At 52.1% G+C, this 20,156-nt stretch overlaps 1 protein-coding gene across 3 annotated transcripts in view; it reads left to right on the top strand.

Moving 5' to 3' along the window:
- The window catches only part of DGKQ (diacylglycerol kinase theta), a 173,503-nt gene that overhangs the window by 29,356 nt on the left and 123,991 nt on the right, over nt 1-20,156 (top strand). For all 3 annotated transcript variants that reach the window (XM_074953594.1, XM_074953597.1, XM_074953595.1), the window contains exon 2: nt 16,923-17,002. In XM_074953594.1, the coding sequence (XP_074809695.1) occupies nt 16,923-17,002 (80 nt within the window). The remainder of the gene's footprint in view (nt 1-16,922; nt 17,003-20,156) is intronic.

Raw genomic sequence — 20,156 nt, 5'->3', positions numbered from 1 at the left:
TCCAGGGGGTTTATGCTAGCTTCAGAGGCTCACTACAACCCTCCACGCAGCCCCTCTCTCTCTCTCGGGTCAGGGATACAGTCTACTGAGCCCTTTTCATCATAAGCCAGCAATGGAGGTTGGTGAGAGAATTCCCACAGTCTCCGTTGCTCCTACGGCCTCATGCCAAAACAGTTTAGCCTCCTATCCTGACAGGGGCCTGTTTTCCCCTCCCAGGAGGTGTTTCTATAGTGGTGGGTTGGGGGGAACCCGGGCCTGCCCTCTACTCTGGGTTCCAGCCCAGGGACCCTAATGGTAGCAGCTGTTGGCAGCCAACCTTTCACTGCCAGAGTTGCTACATTTCCCTGGGCCACTTCCCCACAGCTCTCCTGCTTCTCCCTTCTTCACCCTAACCTTAGGGCTCCCTTACCAATGATTTGAGGATGTCTTCATTAACCAGCCCTTCAGCTGCACTTCTACTCCTCTCTGCCTGACTGGAGTGAGCCCTTTTTATATTATCAGAGGGGCCTTAATTAGAGTCAGGTGGTCACATTAGCTTAATGGCCTCACCTGACTCTTTGCAGGTTAATTGGAATCAGGTGTTCTCATTAGCCTGGAGCAGCCCCTGCTCTGGTCAGTCAGGGAACAGAAACTTGTTCATCCAGTGGCCAGTAGACTCACCTTAGGCTCCTCTGCTGAACCTGACTGGCCTGGAGGGAGGAGGGAGACTGCTGCTCCTGCTGCTGGGCCTTGAGCCCTTGCTGCTGTCGCCACTGCCCCTGCTCCAGCTGCTCCCCTGGCCAGGCCGGACACCACCCACCCCCTTTCTCCCCTACCTGGTTGCTGGCTAGCTGCTGGACTCCCCCCCCCCCCCCACCCTTGGGTGCTGTTGCTATTGTTCCAACTGCAGCCCCTTGGTGGGGAGGGGCTGCTGGCCCGCTCCCCAGAAGGGAGGAGTGAGGGACCCCTACCCCAGCCGTTGCCGCTACCGCTGCTGTGGATACCACCACCACCATCACCACCACCTGTGAGGGGTCCTCTCTGCCTGCCTGGCCACCGGCTGCTGCCTGGAGTTGCTGCTGCTGCCTTTGCTGCTGCCTGGGAGCTGCGGGACCCCGAAGGAGGAGGGGATGAGGCCATCTGCTGCTGGGGGAGCACACAAGGACTCTGTAGACCACTGTGGAGGGGGCTTGAAAGCTGAGTAACTTTCGGACTGTGCTCTTGTGGTGGGGGTTTTGACTGTGTTTGAGGGGACACAGGGGGTGTGGTGTGGAGCCTGCCCCCTAGTCCATCAGTGTCCCCCCCCCCACCGTCGGCGCTGCCCCCTCCACCACCCCCAGTGGACATTTACCAGCTGCCTCAAGCTCCTGCTTCTGGGACTCCGCTGCTTGCTCGGCCTGCTGCCCCCTTTCACCACCTTTTGGGCCTGCAGCAGCAGCCAGCCCGCGCTGACTCTTTCGCAAGCGCACGTGGGCGCACGTGCCCCCCGCCCCATCCTGGACTGCCCCCCTTCAGCACCCCCCAGCTTTGTCCCTGGCTCCCTGCCCATTTTTCCCCTTGCAGCCCTTTTGCCCTCCCCTTTACACCAGCACCTTGCTGGCTTCAGTTTGTTTGCCTACCCCGCCCTTCTCCCTCTACAGCCTTTGCTTGTTTGCCCCGCCCTTGCCTCTGAAGTCAGCCCCTAGGTTCCCTGTCCTGCCTCCAGCCTGGCTCCCCCCCTCCCCATGTGATACCCCTGCCCTGATTGACCCCTTATTCAGTGCGCCCATGCCCCCTCCCATGCGCTTGTGCCCTTCCCCTGTTTGAGTTTGCCCCGATCTCACTGCACTCCCCGAATGTTATTACAACCCCCCTCCCCTAGTGCAGCTAGAGGAGCTGGTTTTCTACCCTGAGTCGGTAACTGTCCCCCACAAGCCCTCGAAACCCCCCCGTCCAGCCCATCCCCTTTGGTGCCCTCCTCCCCTACCTGCAGCCTAGCGGGGAGGAGTGGTTGACCTGCCTCCCCTTTCCCTTCCTCTTTCTGGAGTCCTTCCCTCCCTCCCCACTCATTATGGCGGGGGATATGACGGGTGGGGCCCCTCCAGCAGCCCTAGTTACCCCTCCCCCGCCTGCCCCTCCGTCACCCCCCCAAGCCTCTACCTCAGCCGCCGCTTCCAAACCATCTGTCACCGCCCCCGCCGGGGCGCCAGAAGCGGCGGGCACCGGGGTGACCTCTGTTGCTGCCACATTCCTCCCCCCCTTAGATTCTGGGGGAGCCCCCCCAGCCGGCGGGAAGGGCCAGCGTAGGAAAAGGGGAAGGGCCCTGCCAAAAAGTCCAGGCCCTCCATGGCAGGGACTGCCCTCACTGCCGCGGCCCCGCCACTGGCTGCGGCCTCCCATCCTGCTGCTCCTTCCACCAGCTCTGCGGGTGTCCCTCCCCTGGCCCCCAGGGCATACGCCCAGGTGGCGGCAGCCCCCCCGCCTACTGTTACGTCATCTCTCCCGCCCGCTGCCTCCGCGACCAGCTATAGCGGCCGGGGCCCCTTTCCCACCATGACCAGGAAGCACGGCGTCCGTTGCCTCCTGGTGCCCACCTCGCCCCATGTGGAGACCTACATGCAGGCGTTGGCGAGGGCGGTGGGGCCCACGGCCATTGTGGCGGCCTCCAAAATGTACGGGAAGGTGGTCTTCTTCCTGGCATCGGAGGCCGCCGCCCAGGAGGCGGTGGAGAAGGGCCTGGCGGTGGGGGGCGTGTTCGTCCCCCTCGAGCCGCTGGACGACCTGGGCGTCTGCCTGGTCCTGACTTCCGTCCGTCCCTTCCTTCCCAGTGCCGCCCTGTTACCTGCCCTCTTTACCCTGGGGAAGCCCATCTCTGTTTTGAGCCCTCTCTCCTTGGGCTGCAAGGACCCCACCCTCCGTCACGTCCTCTCGTTCCACCAGCAAGTGCAGCTGCAACTGCCGCCGGCGGCGCGCGACGGAGAGGCGCTTGAGGGGTCCTTTTTGATCCCCTACCACGGGGCCCACTACCGGGTGCATTATTTCACGGGGGAGGCCCGGTGCTACCTCTGCCGGGCGATGGGGCACATCTGGACGGACTGCCCCTTGGCCCGGCAAGGAGAGGCATCCGGGACCCCCGAGCCCCGGCAGGGCGCTGGCCCCGTCATCACCGGCGCCCCTGGCTGCCTGGCGCCCGAAGTCGCCCCTCCTCCCACTCAGTCCATCCCTGCTCCCGCTCGGGCCCAAGGGGCGCTCCCCCCAGCACGCCTAGACGTGCGGGAGAGCCCCGCCTCTGCTGCCTGCAATTCGGCGGGGCCCCTAGAGGAGGGTGCGGCAGGGATACCGCCAAGCATGGGAGAGGGCCCGCCCCAGGGGGACTCTTCCCTCCCTTATTCCGCCCCGCCGCTGCCTCCCACGGTCCCTGAGCCACCGTTCTTGCCCCCTGACCCGACCCCTGTTAGCCAGCCCCCCGATGATGCCATGGAGGGCTGGGCCCTAGTCCAGGGGAAGCGGGGCAAACGGAAGGCTTGAGCTCCACCCCTTTCTACCGATGTGGAAGCCCCCCAGAAGACCAGAGGGGGGGGCCGATGCCGAGCCCTCTGTCTTGCCCGCGGGTGCACACCATCCCTGCTGCTGGCTGGGGAAAACGTGGCAGCACGGGAGGGCAGTGCCGTCCCTCCCTTAGAGTCCCTTTCCTTGAAGGACCCCGATGGAGCCCCACCTGCCCCATTACCATCCGCAACCACCGTGAGCCTCGGGGAGAGTGTCGCTTCGGGCACTGGCGGGGAGACCTCCGGGGTGGCGGAAGGAGAGCTCCCCTCCATATATGAGGAGATCGAGGCCCTGGGTCTGACCCCAGTCACCCAGCGGGAGGACGACCCACTGCTAGCGGGCCTCGATCTGAGCGACCTCACCCCAGCCCCACCTTCCCCATGTCCCCTTCCCCTAACAGCTACCTTTGCTCCCGCCTCCGAAGGTTCCCAGGGCTCCTCCATCTGCCCGGCCGTGGGTGGCACCCTGCGGTTAGCCGCCGAGCCCACCGAGGCGACCGCTGGTGCACTGCGGCTGGGACCCGAGCCACATGGGTTGCCCATCGAGCGCATGGGGCGACTGACCTCCTTCCCGGGCGGGGACCCCACTGACGGTGCTGTGGCTACTATGCCGGCCGTGGTGCCAGAGCCCAGCATCATGGAGGGCCCCCTGCCCCACCCCCACCTCCCAGAGCCTGATCGAGAGGAGCCATTTTCCAACGGCTTGGCTCCTGGGGCCCAGGATCCTACCTTTGCCCCTCTCCCTGGCTCTGCACCCAACCCCTGCCTTGCCCTTACTCTGGATCCCTGCCCTGCCCCTGATGTCAACCCCGCCCCTGTCCCCCCCCACCTTCCGTGCTGTCACTGCTGCCCCTGGGGCCGTCATCTCCTCGCTCCTAAAGGATAGCCCCCATGGAGCGGCTTCTGTATTCCCCAGTCCCGACTCACTAGGGGCTGCTACCTTCCCTCCGCCGCCCCCAATCGAGCCAGGGTTTGAGGGCGGCTGCGTGGTGCCAGCCCATTGGGCGCCATGTCGGGGGTCTGCCCCTTGCCTGCCCATTTCGGTGGGCCACGGGGCTGTGTCACTAGTCCCTCCGGAGGACAGCCGGGGGCTAGTGGCCCCGGCCCCCCATACGCTGCGGGAGGAGCTGCTGGAGTTCCTTGAGGACGTCCGGGGCTCCCGTAATAAGGTGCAGCTCGCCATTCAGCGATGGGGGGATTTCCATCTCATCCTCCGGGCTGCGAGGGCCCTTATGGGGGAGGGTAAAAGGACCGGGAAGCAGGACGCCACGACTTACAGCGGGTCCACCTCTTCCGTGACTCCCTAATTACCTACGGGGTAGGTCACGGATTGTTGCGCGGCCCGTTGGGAACCGCGAGCGTCCCTGCCGGCGAGGATCCCCCCCAGCCCTCCTCATGGCATCTCTTACCATCATCACGTTAAACACCCGGGGCTGTAGGATGGGTTTCCGCAGGTGCCAGGTTGCTCTCCTTCCTTCGGGAGGGGGGGTACTCCTGTGATTTTCCTGCAGGAGACCCATACGGATCCGGCCGCCGAAGCTAGCTGGCGGCTGGAATGGGGGGACAGGGTCTACTTTACCCATCTCACAGTTCGTACGGCTGGAGTGGCGACCCTGTTCTCCCCCGACCTACGGCCCGAGGTGCTGGGGGTCGCCGAGGCTGTGCCGGGCCGCCTGCTGCACCTCCGGGTCCGTTTGTAGGGGCTCGTGGTCAATCTTGTCAATGTCTATGCCCCGACATCGGGCCCGGAGCGGCTACGTTTCTTTCAGCAGGCGTCCGCCTTCCTCGGCACTTTGGATCCTCACGAGTGCCTGGTCCTGGGCGGGGACTTTAATACGACCCTCGAGGAGCGGGACCGCTCGGGGACCGAGCAGTGCCCGGCCGCCGCGGGCGTCCTCCGGGAAATAGTCGACCATCACTCCCTGGTGGACGTTTGGCGCGACCACCACCCGGACGACGTCTCGACGTTCACCTTTGTCCGGGTGGAGGCCCGTCGGTTGCACTACTCCCGGTGCTACTAGTACTAGCTACTAGCTACTACCGCATCTATTTACCACGTTTCCATGTTTCACAGGCCCACTCCTCCAGCATCCGGCCGGCCCCATTCTCCGATCATCATCTGGCCACCGTGATGGTCTCTCTCTGTGCAGAGAGGCCGGGGCCGGCCTATTGGCATTTTAATAACAGCTTGTTGGAGGACGTGGGCTTTGTGGCGTCCTTCCGGGAGTTCTGGTTGGCCTGGCGAGGACAGCGGTGTGCCTTTCCCTCGGCGCGGCGGTGGTGGGACCTAGGGAAGGTGCGTGGCCGGCTCTTCTGCCGTGACTACACACGGAGTGCCAGCCGACGGAGGGATGCGGCGATAGGGCAGTTGGAACGGGAGGTCTTAGAGCTGGAGAGGCGTCTGGCCGCCAGCCCCGAGGATCCATCCCTCTGTGGGGCGTGCCGGGAGAAGCGGGAGGAGCTCCGGGCCCTCGAGGACCATCGGGCCCGGGGTGCTTTTGTTCGATCCCGCATCCGCCTCCTTCGGGAGATGGATCACGGCTCCAGCTTCTTCTATGCCCTGGAGAAAAAGAGGGGGGCCAAGAAGCACGTCACCTGCCTCCTCGCAGAGGACGGCACGCCCCTCACGGATCTGGTGGAGATGTGCGGGAGGGCCAGGGCCTTCTACGCAGGCCTTTTCTCCCCGGATCCGACCGATCCTAACGCTTGCAGAGTGCTCCGGGATGAACTCCCGATGGTCAGCGTGGGCGACCGAGACCGGCTAGAGCTGCCTCTCACTCTGGCCAAGTTCTCGGAAGCCCTCCGCCGCATGCCCACCAATAAATCTCCGGGCATGGACGGGCTGACCGTGGAGTTCTACCGCATGTTCTGGGACGTCCTTGGCACAGACCTAGTCACCGTCTGGGCCGAGTCTTTGTAGAGTGGAGTACTCTCTCTTTTGTGCAGACAAGCCATGCTCGCCTTATTGGCGTAGAAGGGGGACCTCCGCGATTTACGAAATTGGCGTCTCGTCTCACTCCTCAGCACAGACTACAAAGTTGTAGCGAAAGCCATCTCACTGCGGCTAGGGTCCATGCTGGTGGACATGGTCCACCTAGACCAGACCTACACCGTCCCTGGCCGCACCATGTTCGACAACCTGTATCTGGTCTTGGACCTTGTGGAACTCAGGTGTAGGGACGGTCTGTCATTCGCCCTCCTGTCCCTGGATCAGGAGAAGGCGTTTGACAGTGTGGACCATGGGTATCTCCTGAGCACTCTGTGAGCGTTGGGCTTGGGACCCCAGTTTGTGGGTTTTCTCCAGGTGCTGTACGCCTCCGCAGTGTGTGGGGTCAGGCTCAACTGGACCCTGACCGAACCAGTCAGCTTCGGGCAAGGAGTACGACAGGGGTGGTCCCTCTCGGGCCAGCTGTACGCTCTGGCGATCGATCCCTTTTTCTGTCTCCTCCGTAGGAGGTTGACGGGGTTGGTGCTGCGGGAGCTGGAGCTGCAGCTGGTCCTGTCGGCATACGCCAACGACGTGCTCCTCGTGGTCCAGGACTTGGGTGACTTGGTGCAGGTGGAGGCTTGCCAGGCCATCTATTTGGCAGCCTCCTCCGCCCGGGTCAACTGGGTCAAGAGCTCTGGCCTGGTGGAAGGGGACCGGTGGTAGGCGAGCTCCCTTCCACCCGCGCTTCAGGCCATCCGGTGGAGTGCGGGTCCCCTGCTCTATCTCGGCGTTTACCTTTCTGCCACGCATCCGTCTCCGCCGGAGAACTGGCATGGTTTAGAGGGCAGGGTGATAGAGCGGCTCCGGAAATGGACAGGACTACTCCGGTGCCTCTCCCTGCGAGGGAGGGCACTGGTGCTTAATCAACTAGTCCTGTCCATGCTCTGGTACCTGCTCAACACCCTGGTCCCAGCCCCGGGTTTCCTGGCCAACCTCCGGACATCGATTCTGGAGTTCTTCTGGTCAGGACTGCACTGGGTCTCTGCAGGGGTTCTCCATCTACCCCTGGAGGAGGGAGGGCAGGGCCTGAAGTGTCTCCACACTCAGGTCCACGTCTTCCACCTCCAGGCTCTGTAGAGGCTCCTTTAGGTGCAGGTAGTCTGGCGTGGAGCGTACTGGCGCACGCCTTCCTGCACCGCTTCTGAGGGCTCCGATATGAAAGGCAGCTCCTTTATCTCCATCCAAGAGGTCTTCTGCAAGACCTCTCTGGGCTGCTGGTCTTCTACCAGGACTTCCTCCGGACCTGGAAACTGTTCACAGCGACCAGGTCCGTGGGGGCAGATCCCCTCGGGGAGCCCCTGCTACACAACCCCCAGCTCTGTGTGCAGATGGTGGAGTCCCCCTCGGTGCACTCGAGGTTGGTCCTGGCAGAAGTCACCAGAGTTGGAGACCTCCTGGACTACGACTGGGGAGACTGGCTGGATCCCCTGATGCTCGCTCAGCGCATGGGGCTCTCCAGACCTCGTACTCCCCGGTGCGTACTTCAGGAGGTGAGGGCCAGTTTGCCGCCCGCTGCTCGGGTTTACCTTGACCGGGTCCTGCGAGAGGGCGTGCCCCGCCCACCCTCCACCCCAGGCCGTCTGGACCTTTTCATCGGGCCCCTGCCCCGTGGACCTGACTGACCCCCCTGCCTCTTCACCGTAAGCTGGCTACACGAGCTGCAGCTGATCCGTTTCCAGCCCATGCCAAGGAAACATCTATACATGCTCGTGTGCCACACCCATCACGTCCTCACCCTTGCGTCCCACCCCAACGCAAACTGGCGGGACCTCCTGCTACCTCTAGAGGGTGAGGAGCCCCGGTGGGCCAGCCTATATTCCACCCTGGTCCCAAGGCCCACCGGGGATATCAGTTGGCGGCTCCTTCACAGGGCCGTGAGCACGGGCGTGTACTTGGCGCTGTTCACCCCATCCCAGACACCTGCCCCTTTTGCGGTGTGAGGGAAACCCTGGTGCACGTATACCTGGAGTGTGCCAGGCTGAAGTCCCTATTCCGGCTCGTCATAAACCTTTTTTTATGATTTTGGTTGCACTTTTCCCCTCACCTCCTTATCTATGGACTCCCTATCTGTGGCCCCACTAAGTCACGGGACCTCCTGGTCAACCTTCTCCTGGCCCTGGCTAAAGTGGCCATCTATAAAACCAGGGTGAGGAGGTTGGCCGATGGAGTCTCCTGTGACTGTGGGGCGTGTTTCTGATCCTCCGTCCATTCACACCTCCGGGCAGAGTTCCTCTGGGCGGCGTCCACTGACTCCTTTGACGCCTTCGAGGAGCAGTGGACACTGTCCGGGGTTCTCTGCTCGGTGTCCCCGTCTGGTTCCCTTTGTTTGACTCTTTGACCCCACTCCTGTCCCTGTTGTTTCATTAGTTGTCCCCTGTAATTATTTGGTTTTCCAAGTCCTGTGGATCCCCCTCTTAGGCTGGGTGGGGATCCTTTAGCAGTGGATCCCAATAAGGCTACTCTGCTGTACCCAACTGGCCTGGGTCTATCACACCACCTAAATATAGATTTAGGTGCTTAGAATCATAGAATCATAGAATATCAGGGTTGGAAGGGACCTCAGGAGGTCATCTAGTCCAACCCCCTGCTCAAAGCAGGACCAATCCCCAATCAAAATCCCCAATCAAATCATCCCAGCCAAGGCTTTGTCAAGCCTGACCTTAAAAACTTCCAAGGAAGGAGATTCTACCACCTCCCTAGGTAACGCATTCCAGTGTTTCACCACCCTCCTAGTGAAAAAGTTTTTCCTAATATCCAACCTAAACCTCCCCCACTGCAACTTGAGACCATTACTCCTTGTCCTGTCCTCTTCTACCACTGAGAATAGTCTAGAACCATCCTCTCTGGAACCACCTGTCAGGTAGTTGAAAGCAGCTATCAAATCCCCCCTCATTCTTCTCTTCCGCAGACTAAACAATCCCAGTTCCCTCAGCCTCTCCTCATAAGTCATGTGTTCCAGACCCCTAATCATTTTTGTTGCCCTTCGCTGGACTCTCTCCAATTTATCCACATCCTTCTTGTAGTGTAGGGCCCAAAACTGGACACAGTACTCCAGATGAGGCCTCACCAATGTCAAATAGAGGGGAACGATCACGTCCCTCGATCTGCTCGCTATGCCCCTACTTATACATCCCAAAATGCCATTGGCCTTCTTGGCAACAAGGGCACACTGCTGACTCATATCCAGCTTCTCGTCCACTGTAACCCTTAGGTCCTTTTCCGCAGAACTGCTGCCTAGCCATTCGGTCCCTAGTTTGTAGCTGTGCATTGGGTTCTTCTGTCCTAAGTGCAAGACCCTGCACTTATCCTTACTGAACCTCATCAGGTTTCTTTTGGCCCAATCCTCCAATTTGTCTAGGTCCCTCTGTATCCTATCTCTCCCCTCCAGCGTATCTACCACTCCTCCCAGTTTAGTATCATCCGCAAATTTGCTGAGAGTGCAATCCACACCATCCTCCAGATCATTTATGAAGATATTGAACAAAACCGGCCCCAGGACCGACTCCTGGGGCACTCCACTTGACACCGGCTGCCAACTAGACATGGAGCCATTGATCACTACCCGTTGAGCCCGACAATCTAGCCAACTTTCTACCCACCTTATAGTACATTCATCCAGCCCATATTTCTTTAACTTGCTGACAAGAATACTGTGGGAGACCGTGTCAAAAGCTTTGCTAAAGTCAAGAAACAATACATCCACTGCTTTCCCTTCATCCACAGAATCAGTAATCTCATCATAGAAGGCGATTAGATTAGTCAGGCATGACCTTCCCTTGGTGAATCCATGCTGACTGTTCCTGATCACTTTCCTCTCATGTAAGTGCTTCAGGATTTGATTAGAGAGGGTGTCTAATGTTTTTTTCACTGGCAGTAAGTGCCCACGGATTGTCAGTGATGTCAGTGGAAATTATGGGTGCTCAGCATCTCTGAATATTGGGTGACTTGGTGAAGCTTGAACAGGGATGTAGGTGTCTAGTTTCAGGCTTCTGAAAAATTTGGCAAAATCTGATAAATTAAGGTAAGAAAACACAAATACTTCATAGTCTTTTTTTCCCTTAGGAACTTGAAGTAATAGTTAAAATATTGTTTAAACAGATTACGCCACTGAAAATATTTACCTCCCAAACATAATCTATTAATATATTAAAAACTGTGTGTTCAAAATGGTTTAGAAAAATAAGACATTGCTGTTGCACTCCCTGCTGTATCCCTCGTAGTAGCTCCTGATCAATTTTAATGTTCAACAATAAGCATCTCTATAAATAGTCTCAAATTGTCAGGACAGCGTGTCCTTTTCCCAAACAGTTTCTCAATGAGCTTTCCCTAAAATTTTGTGCTTCTGAGACTTTGTATTCAAAATAATGACTCCTGATTTGGTCCCATAGATAACGATCACCCATCACAAAACTCCTTCCAGAGATTCCTACTCCAGGAGTTGAGATGCTTCACTTTACCGGACTGAATGGTTTGGTGCATTAGATATCCAGCTAGCACGTGCTGTTTTAATGGAAACACAAAACCTCTTCCGTCCTTGTCTTCTGTTTAACTCCTGCTTCTTAGGTCATGGAGCTGGCACTGCATGGCCGGATTTGTATTTCTCTCTCTGTGTAGGCTGCAAGCATACAGCAAGCCTGGGAGGGACGGGGGAGAAGCGGAGCGTCAGCGGCGCGCTCAGGGGAGCAGGTGGAGGCGGAGCGGAGGCAAGCTGGGGCAGTGGGGGCACATTTCTAGGGGCAGCATGGCTGGCGCTGGAATGCCACCCCTAGAAATGTGCCGCCCCAAGCACCTGCTTGTTTTGCTGGTGCCAAGAGCTGGCCCTGGTTCTAGAGCAGCCTGTGGTGCTGCTGCTCGGTTGTGAGCTTGGACCCAACATTTTAGGATATCCATAGTCAGTTGTTCCAGAGTAACAACCGTGTTAGTCTGTATTCGCAAAAAGAAAAGGAGTACTTGTGGCACCTTAGAGACTAACCAGTTTATTTGAGCATAAGCTTTCGTGAGCTACAGCTCACTTCATCGGATGCATACTGTGGAAAGTATAGAAGATCTTTTTATACACACAAAGCATGAAAAAATGGGTGTTTACCACTACAAAAGGTTTTCTCTCCCCCCACCCCACTCTCCTGCTGGTAATAGCTTATCTAAAGTGATCACTCTGGGAGTGGCTAAATCATTATGCAAGGTAACCTATTTCCCCTTGTTTTTTCCTACCCCTCCTCCCCCCGACGTTCTTGTTAAACCCTGGATTTGTGCTGGAAATGGCCCAACTTGATTATCATACACATTGTAAGGAGAGTGATCACTTTAGATAAGCTATTACCAGCAGGGGAGAGGGGTGGGGGGAGAGAAAACCTTTTGTAGTGGTAAACACCCATTTTTTCATGCTTTGTGTGTATAAAAACATCTTCTATACTTTCCGCAGTATGCATCCGATGAAGTGAGCTGTAGCTCACGAAAGCTTGTGCTCAAATAAATTGGTTAGTCTCTAAGGTGCCACAAGTACTCCTTTTCTTATAGTCAGTTGTTGTTTTGGTGGGCTGCCAAAATTTTCCTGAGGAACAGGACAGGAAAGGGAAGTGGTGACTTTTAGCAGTTCATGCCTTGGCTAAACCTGAGTGGAGTTTCGTGAGACAAAGAAGAGGCACTGTTGCTGTCAGAGCTTTTCTCCCTGCTGAATTCCAAGGCAGTGTGCAAACAATGGACATGGGAGAGCTTCACAAAAATGGTTAAACGAATCTTTTATTATGGAACTATTGAGTGACCTCAGCATAGTGATTGCTGCCAGCTCCCCGCAGATTCTCTGGTGACAGCTCTTGCAGTCTCTGGGCTTCCTTAATTTGCTTCCCAGTAAAAGCAGCAATCCTCTTTCTGAAATTTTACACTTGTTAACTTTTGTTCCTGAGACTGGCCATTTTTGCTTGTACTCCCCTGAGCCAGATCAGTAAACTGCAGGTGCTTATGTCTGACTCACCTTTTATCATTATGAAAAAATGCTAAGATGGAACTTTGTCCTTGCCTAAGATTTCTATTGTTGGAGTTATTCCTTAACAACATCTCTGTGTGTTCCCCTGTGCTCCATGATACTCCTTGCCCAATGCTTTTACCCAACTGGATACTCATTTTTTAGGTGAAAATGATTCCATTAAAAGTCTTTTTGTAAGCTGTTTTCCCACTTTGTGTTGCCGATGAGCTGAGAAGAAATCTATCTTTGTGTAGATTGTCTAGATGAATTGAGAGCGGCAAATATTAGAAGATCTCAAGGCTTATCCTATCAGAGCTAGGTTATCATAGAATCATAGAATATCAGGGTTGGAAGGGACCTCAGGAGGTCATCTAGTCCAACCCCCTGCTCAAAGCAGGACCAATCTCCAATTTTTGCCACAGATCCCTAAATGGCCCCCTCAAGGATTGAACTCACAACCCTGGGTTTAGCAGACCAATGCTCAAACCACTGAGCTATCCCTCCCCCTATCTTCTCTGCTTTCCCTCTGTAAATAATTCCTCTCTGAAATTTGTAGAGGAACTACGTGGGGCTCAGTAAATCATGTATTCAGCTTTGGTGTGTAGTTTGGAAATGGTGTATCTGATTTGGGATGTTGGTTTTGCAGTTTGTCTTCTGTGAATGGCTGCTACCTCTCTGTACAGGAGCGTCTTGCGGCTCACTAGTCTTTGGGTGGTGACTTTGATGCAATGTTCTGCCCTTGCTCAAGCAAGCTGAGGAATTGAATGAGAAGACAGACCAACGTCTTGCCAGTCAGATAGATAGATTTGGTGGCAATTGGCATAAGTGAATTGTATAGACTATTTTAATGGATTTCTATCAGTTGTGGGGTCTTATCCCACACTAGACACCATGTGGTGGGAGAGAGAACTCCAAAAGCAGGGGTCTGTGAAGGCATTTTGTCTAGATAGTTCCAGTTACGGATATTGTGAGTAACCTAGTTCTGCTGTTAACGTCTCTCAAAGTCATCAATGCTCTGAAATGTCTGCATCTGTGTGGTTTGTCAAGTTCTGGAAACTTACAGTAGTATGTTCATCCTCATGATCCAGCTGCCACTGTCTGATTCTGAATACAGTGAGCTCTGTGTATCATTAACTGGCTGACGCGTTAATTCCTATGTAATCCCAGCTAGTGACACTACCCGCATGGCCCCACAGTATGCCAACATTTTTATGGCTGACTTAAAACAACGCTTCCTCAGCTCTCGTCCCCTAATGCCCCTACTCTACTTGCGCTACATTAATGACATCATGATCATCTGGACCCATGGAAAAGAAGCCCTTGAGGAATTCCACCATGATTTCAACAATTTCCATCCTACCATCAACCTCAGCCTGGACCAGTCCACACAAGAGATCCACTTCCTGGACACTACGCTGCTAATAAGCGATGGTCACATAAACACCGCCCTACACCGGAAAGCTACTGACCACTGTTCCTACCTACATGCCTCCAGCTTTCATCCAGACCACACCACGCGATCCATTGTCTTACAGGCAAGCCGTACGATACAACCGCATTTGCTCCAACCCCTCAGACAGAGACAAATACCTACAAGATCTCTATCAAGCATTCTTACAACTACAATACCCACTTGGGGAAGTGAAGAAACAGATTGACAGAGCCAGAAGAGTACCCAGAAGTCACCTACTACAGGCCCAACAAAGAAAATAACAGAACACCGCTAGCCATCACCTTCAGCCCCCAACTAAAACCTCTCCAACACATCATCAAGGATCTACAACCTATCCTGAAGGACGACGCATCACTCTCACAGATCTTGGGAGACAGGCCAGTCCTTGCTTACAGACAGCCCCCCAACCTGAAGCAAATACTCACCAGCAACCACACAACAGAACCACGAACCCAGGAACCTATCTAAACTGGGAGGAGAGGTACTAAACTGACACTAAACTGGGAGGAGAGGTAGATACGCTGGAGGGTAGGGATAGGATACAGAGGGACCTAGACAAATTGGAGGATTGGGCCAAAAGAAATCTGATGAGGTTCAACAAGGACAAGTGCAGAGTCCTGCACTTAGGACGGAAGAATCCAATGCACCGCTACAGACTAGGGACCGAATGGCTCAGCAGCAGTTCTGCAGAAAAGGACCTAGAGGTTACAGTGGACGAGAAGCTGGATATGAGTCAACAGTGTGCCCTTGTTGCCAAGAAGGCCAATGGCATTTTGGGATGTATAAGTAGGGGCATTGCCAGCAGATCGAGGGACGTGATCGTTCCCCTCTATTCGACATTGGTGAGGCCTCATCTGGAGTACTGTGTCCAGTTTTGTGTCCCACACTACAAGAAGGATGTGGAAAAATTGGAGAGAGTCCAGCGGAGGGCAACAAAAATGATTAGGGGACTGGAACACATGACTTATGAGGAGAGGCTGAGGGAACTGGGGATGTTTAGTCTACAGAAGAGAAGAACGAGGGGGGATTTGATAGCTGCTTTCAACTACCTGAAAGGGGGTTCCAAAGAGGATGGCTCTAGACTGTTCTCAGTGGTAGCAGATGACAGGACAAGGAGTAATGGTCTCAAGTTGCAGTGGGGGAGGTTTAGGTTGGATATTAGGAAAAACTTTTTCACTAGGAGGGTGGTGAAGCACTGGAATGCGTTACCTAGGGAGGTGGTGGAATCTCCTTCATTAGAAGTTTTTAAGGTCAGGCTTGACAAAGCCCTGGCTGAGATGATTTAATTGGGGGTTGGTCCTGCTTTGAGCAGGGGGTTGGACTAGATGACCTCCTGAGGTCCCTTCCAACCCTGATATTCTATGATTCTATCCTTGCAACAAAGCCCATTGCCAACTGTGTCCACATAGCTATTAAGGGGACACCATCATAGAGCCTAATCACATCAGCCACACTATCAGAGGCTCGTTCACCTGCACATCTACCAATGTGATATGTGCCAGCAATGCCCCTCTGCTATGTAGATTGGTCAAACTGGACAGTCTCTACGTAAAAGTATAAATGGACACAAATCAAATGTCTAGAATTATAACATTCAAAAACCAGTTGGAGAACACTTCAATCTCTTTGGTCACTCGATTACAGACCTAAAAGTTGCAATTCTTCAACAAAAAAACTTCAAAAACAGACTCCAACGAGAGACTGCTGATTTGGAATTAATTTGCAAACTGGATACAATTAACTTAGGCTTGAATAGAGACTGGGAGTGGATGGGTCATTACACAAAGTAAAACTATTTCCCCTTGTTTATTCCGCCCCCCACCCCCCACTGTTCCTCAGACGTTCTTGTCAACTGCTGGAAATGGCCCACCTTGATTATCACTACAAAAGGTCCCCCCCCCGCTCTCCTGCTGGAATAGCTCACCATACCTGATCACTCTCATCACAGTGTGTATGGTAACACCCATTGTTTCATGTTCTCTATGTATATAAATCTCCCCACTGTATTTTCCACTGAATGCATCTGATGAAGTGAGCTGTAGCTCACGAAAGCTTATGCTCAAATAAATTTGTTAGTCTCTAAGGTGACACAAGTACTCCTTTTCTTTATACAGATAATGAACGGCAGGGAGTTTATTTCTTATTCAACAGTATCCCTCTTAGTAGATCATGATTAATTTTAATGTTCAGCAATAAGCGTTCTATAAAGAGTCTCACATCGTCAGGACAGTGTGTCCTTTTCCCCAAACAGTTCTCAATGAGCTTTCCTTAAAACTTTGTACTTCTGAAACTTTGTATTAAAATATTGACTCCTGATTTGGTCCCAGACCAACAGTCACCCATCACAAAACTCCTTCCAGAGATTCCTACTCCAGGAGTTGAGATGCATATTGTTGCTTGAACTAAACACTTCACCTATGCAGTTATGATGTTTTTTCCTGAGCATTAAAACCAAGATAGTGAAACAATTTTCCAGCCCTTTGTAGTTATTAATAATATGTTTATTAATTTTAGCAAAATTTACATGGAAGTGCTACTAATGACTTCTGCAATAAAAATTGCAATTCATTTTCAATTCTCTAAGCAGCCTGTGCTTTGTCTTCTCTTTCTCCACTGCTCCAGTGGGTTTGATGCCATGTTTATCCACCATATATTCCTCTTCCCTGTCATGAATTGTAGGGGGAAGAATCACTCCGTACACAGCCCGCCCACTTGGGCCATGTCCTAAGGCCGATTCTGGTTGTAGGTAGCTCCCTTTAGTTAAAGCTGCTTGGGGTAGCAGACCCCTAATGTGGCGTTGATGTGGGGGGGGGGGGGGGACATGGCTTGTGGGACAGCTGGGAAGAGGAAAATGGGTAATACAGGGATAGGGTGAACTCTGTTCCTCTTCCTCAGTCTCAAACCCAGAGGCGTTAGTACAGTTTAGAAAGTAGTTCTTGAATCTATTTGATCTGCTTTGGAAAAAAAAAAAAAGTCCCACATTTCTGAAACATGCATGTTTTATTTCCACAGTTTGCAACTTTATGTCTCATGAAAAGTGCCTCAAGCATGTGAAGATACCATGCTCGTGTATTGCGCCGAGTCTCGTAAGGGTGAGTTGGCAAGTGTTATGATATACTTTACCTAGCCAGTGGCTTGAGTTTATTTGCTATATCTTTCTCATTAGTAAATTAATTTAAAAAAATAGACTGGCTCATTAATGTAATGATTTTAATATAAGCTAAATATGTTATTCATTGGTTCAAACTCTTACATCTTTTCCATGACAAAAGTTTTAAATCTAAGCCCTTCTGAACCTGCCTGGAACAGGTGGTTATGCACAAACTGCCTTGAAAAATGCTGTTTTGCTTTCCTTAAAGATTACTAAAGTGGTTTAATGGTGTGTCATTACCTGGAAGAATTGTCATGCTTGAATGTGGTAACTGATTCAGATGAGGTGCATAAGTACAATACACTCTTATGCATGGTTTTCTGAGCAAGGTTTTTGGACATTACCACATTTTTTACAGCAATTACATTTCAGTAGAGGGTGATAAGCCTTTGGTGTTGAATGAAAGAGCTGTTTTTGACTTCTGTAGGTTGGTGCATCTTAACATTTTTGTTCATATGTGCCCTTTTTTGGGACTTAACTGTAGCGGTGAATTCAGACAGAGAATATCATACTCTCTCTATATAAATTCATGGTATGCCCACATCTTGAACACTGTGTGAATATCTGGTTGCCCCATCTCAAAAAAGATATATTGGAATTGGAAAAGGTTCAGAAAAGGGCAATAAAAATGATTAGGGGTATGGAAGGGCTTCCATATGAGGATTGATTAAGAAGACGAGGACTTTTCAGCTTGGAAAAGAGATGACTAAGGGGGCGGGATATGGTAGAGGTCTATAAAATCATGACTGGTGTGGAGAAAGTAAATAAGGAAGTGTTATTTACTCCTTCTCATAACACAAGAACTAGGGGTCACCAAATGAAATCAGTAGGTAGCAGGTATAAAACAAAGAGAAGGAAGTATTTCTTCACACAATGCACAGTCAACCTGTGGAACTCTTTGCCAGAGGATGGTGTGGAGACCAAGACTATAACAGGGTTAAAAAAAAGAACTAGATAAGTTCCTGGAGGCTATTAGACAGGATGAGCAGGGATGGTGTCCCTAGCCTCTGTTTGCCAGAAGCTGAGATTGGGTCATGGATCACTTGATGATTACCTGTTCTGTTCATTGCCTCTGGGGCACCTGGCATTGGCCCCTGTCAGAAGACTGGATACTGGGCTAGATGGACCTTTGGTCTCACCCAGTATGACTGATCTTATGTACACTTTCTGATTTTTTTGTTGTGGGTTTTTTTTTGTTTTTTTACGTTTTAACTTGGTAATATTTCTAAATCCTTATGTGGAGGCATACGCGGCTTTGGAACCGTAGCTGGGTGCTTTATAATTTTGGTACTGCAGCATGATTCTTTCACACATGATGTCTCTCTCAGGAACATGTTCCTGCAGAACATAAGTATGAATACACACACAAAAATTGGATTCAATTTAAATACTGAAGAAGAAAGGCACAAAAAGGTATTGTGGAGCCAGAGGAAGAGGGAAATGGGGGCAGTAAAATGCCTGGTGAAGTGTAAAGTGGTGCGAAAGCTTTAAATAAGGAAAACCTGGAACAGTTAGAGACATCTGTCATTAAAACAATCTCAGTGAATCAAAGGGATGTTGATACAGGTATAACAGAGAAAATAATCAGATACTTTTGGGAACATTTAGATGGAGAACCAGTGTCATCTTATACTGATATCTCGGATGTGTACTGCAAGTTCTTATATATAATGTCATTAAAACCCACCCATTCTGTCTGAATTAAACTTTTTCTTAGGTATGTTTTTACACTGCATGTGACCTAGAACATGCGAATATGAATGGACTAGGATGCTGAGGGTGGGGTCATGGCAAGAGGCTGTGGCTATTTTTGGTGGAGGATGTGTGGATCTGGGTGCTTGATAAGAGTGGCTGGGTAGGGTGGGCAGAGGCAACAGGAAAAGGATGGCAAGAAGAGCTCACCTGTCTTCTTCATTCACAACTTCTGGATCCTAGCGTCCATCAGATTTTGCTACTTTTTCATTCAGCTCCTGGGACATGACTTACCAGGCACTCCTGGTGAACCTACTTGTGGATCATGGCCCCTGGGCTGGAAAGTACTGCTCCAGATCCTGTTGTTTTAGATGTATGGGCTTGTGGCTGCAACAATAGACACTATTTCTAAGGCTACATGCTTTATTTATTTTGCTGTTCATGTCACCCTCTGCAAAGAGGCAGATATTACAGCTCGGTAAGTCAACAACTGCGTCAGCTACATCATGACATACGAATAAGTTTGTGAGTAAGTTTGGAGAGGGTCATAGATCAATGAAGTAACATTTAACTAGTTCAAGTTCTGAGAGAGAGAGAGAGAGAAATGATCATCTTTTTTTGGAAATGTGTGACTGACCAAGTATTCATTCGTTCATTTAAATTTGGCGTGTGATTAAAATATCAATTCTTCTTAATTTTGTGTTGAAAACCATCAGTCTGAATGTATTAATGTTAAAATCTGTTTGCTATTACAATATTGTAGTCTAGTTGTTTTTACTTTTGTCTGGGTGCAGGTTGTTTTCCTCACTTTTCTCAAATGTGTATTGTTATATATTTTATCTGATGTTTTATTTTTGCTTAAACAATCAAAATACAAACAATAGCATATTTTATTTAACTTTAGATCATCCTCTCCTACACCTACAGTTGTGCAGCATGCCTTGTAACAATTGGCAGCTTTCCACACTCCGAAATGTCCACCTGTCAGTGTTGCTGAACAGAATTGTAAAGGGTTGAAGAGCCTTCATGTCGAAAGGTGCTATATAAAATTTAAGATAGTCCAGAAGTAAACTGAACAGTTTCTTCACACAGTGGTACTCTGTGGAACTCTTTGCCAGAAGATGTTGTGAAGGCCAAGACTATAAGAGGGTTCAAAAAAGAACTAGATAAGTTCATGGAGGATAGGTCCATCAATGGCTATTAGCCAGGATGGGCAGAGATTGTGTCCCTAGCCTCTGTTTGCCAGATGCTGGGAATGAGGGAGAGGGGAAAGGATCACTTGATGATTATCTGTTCTGTTCATTCCCTCTGGGACACCTGGCATTGGCCGCTGTTGGAAGACAGGATACTGGGCTAGCTGGACCTTTGGTCTGACCCAGTCTGGCCTTTCTTATGTTCTTGTT

Source organism: Natator depressus, chromosome 5 (genome assembly GCF_965152275.1).
Source record: "Natator depressus isolate rNatDep1 chromosome 5, rNatDep2.hap1, whole genome shotgun sequence".
Lineage (NCBI taxonomy): Eukaryota > Metazoa > Chordata > Testudines > Cheloniidae > Natator > Natator depressus.
Note: the sequence above shows the minus strand (reverse complement) of the source record. Positions and strands in the feature narration are given on the sequence as shown.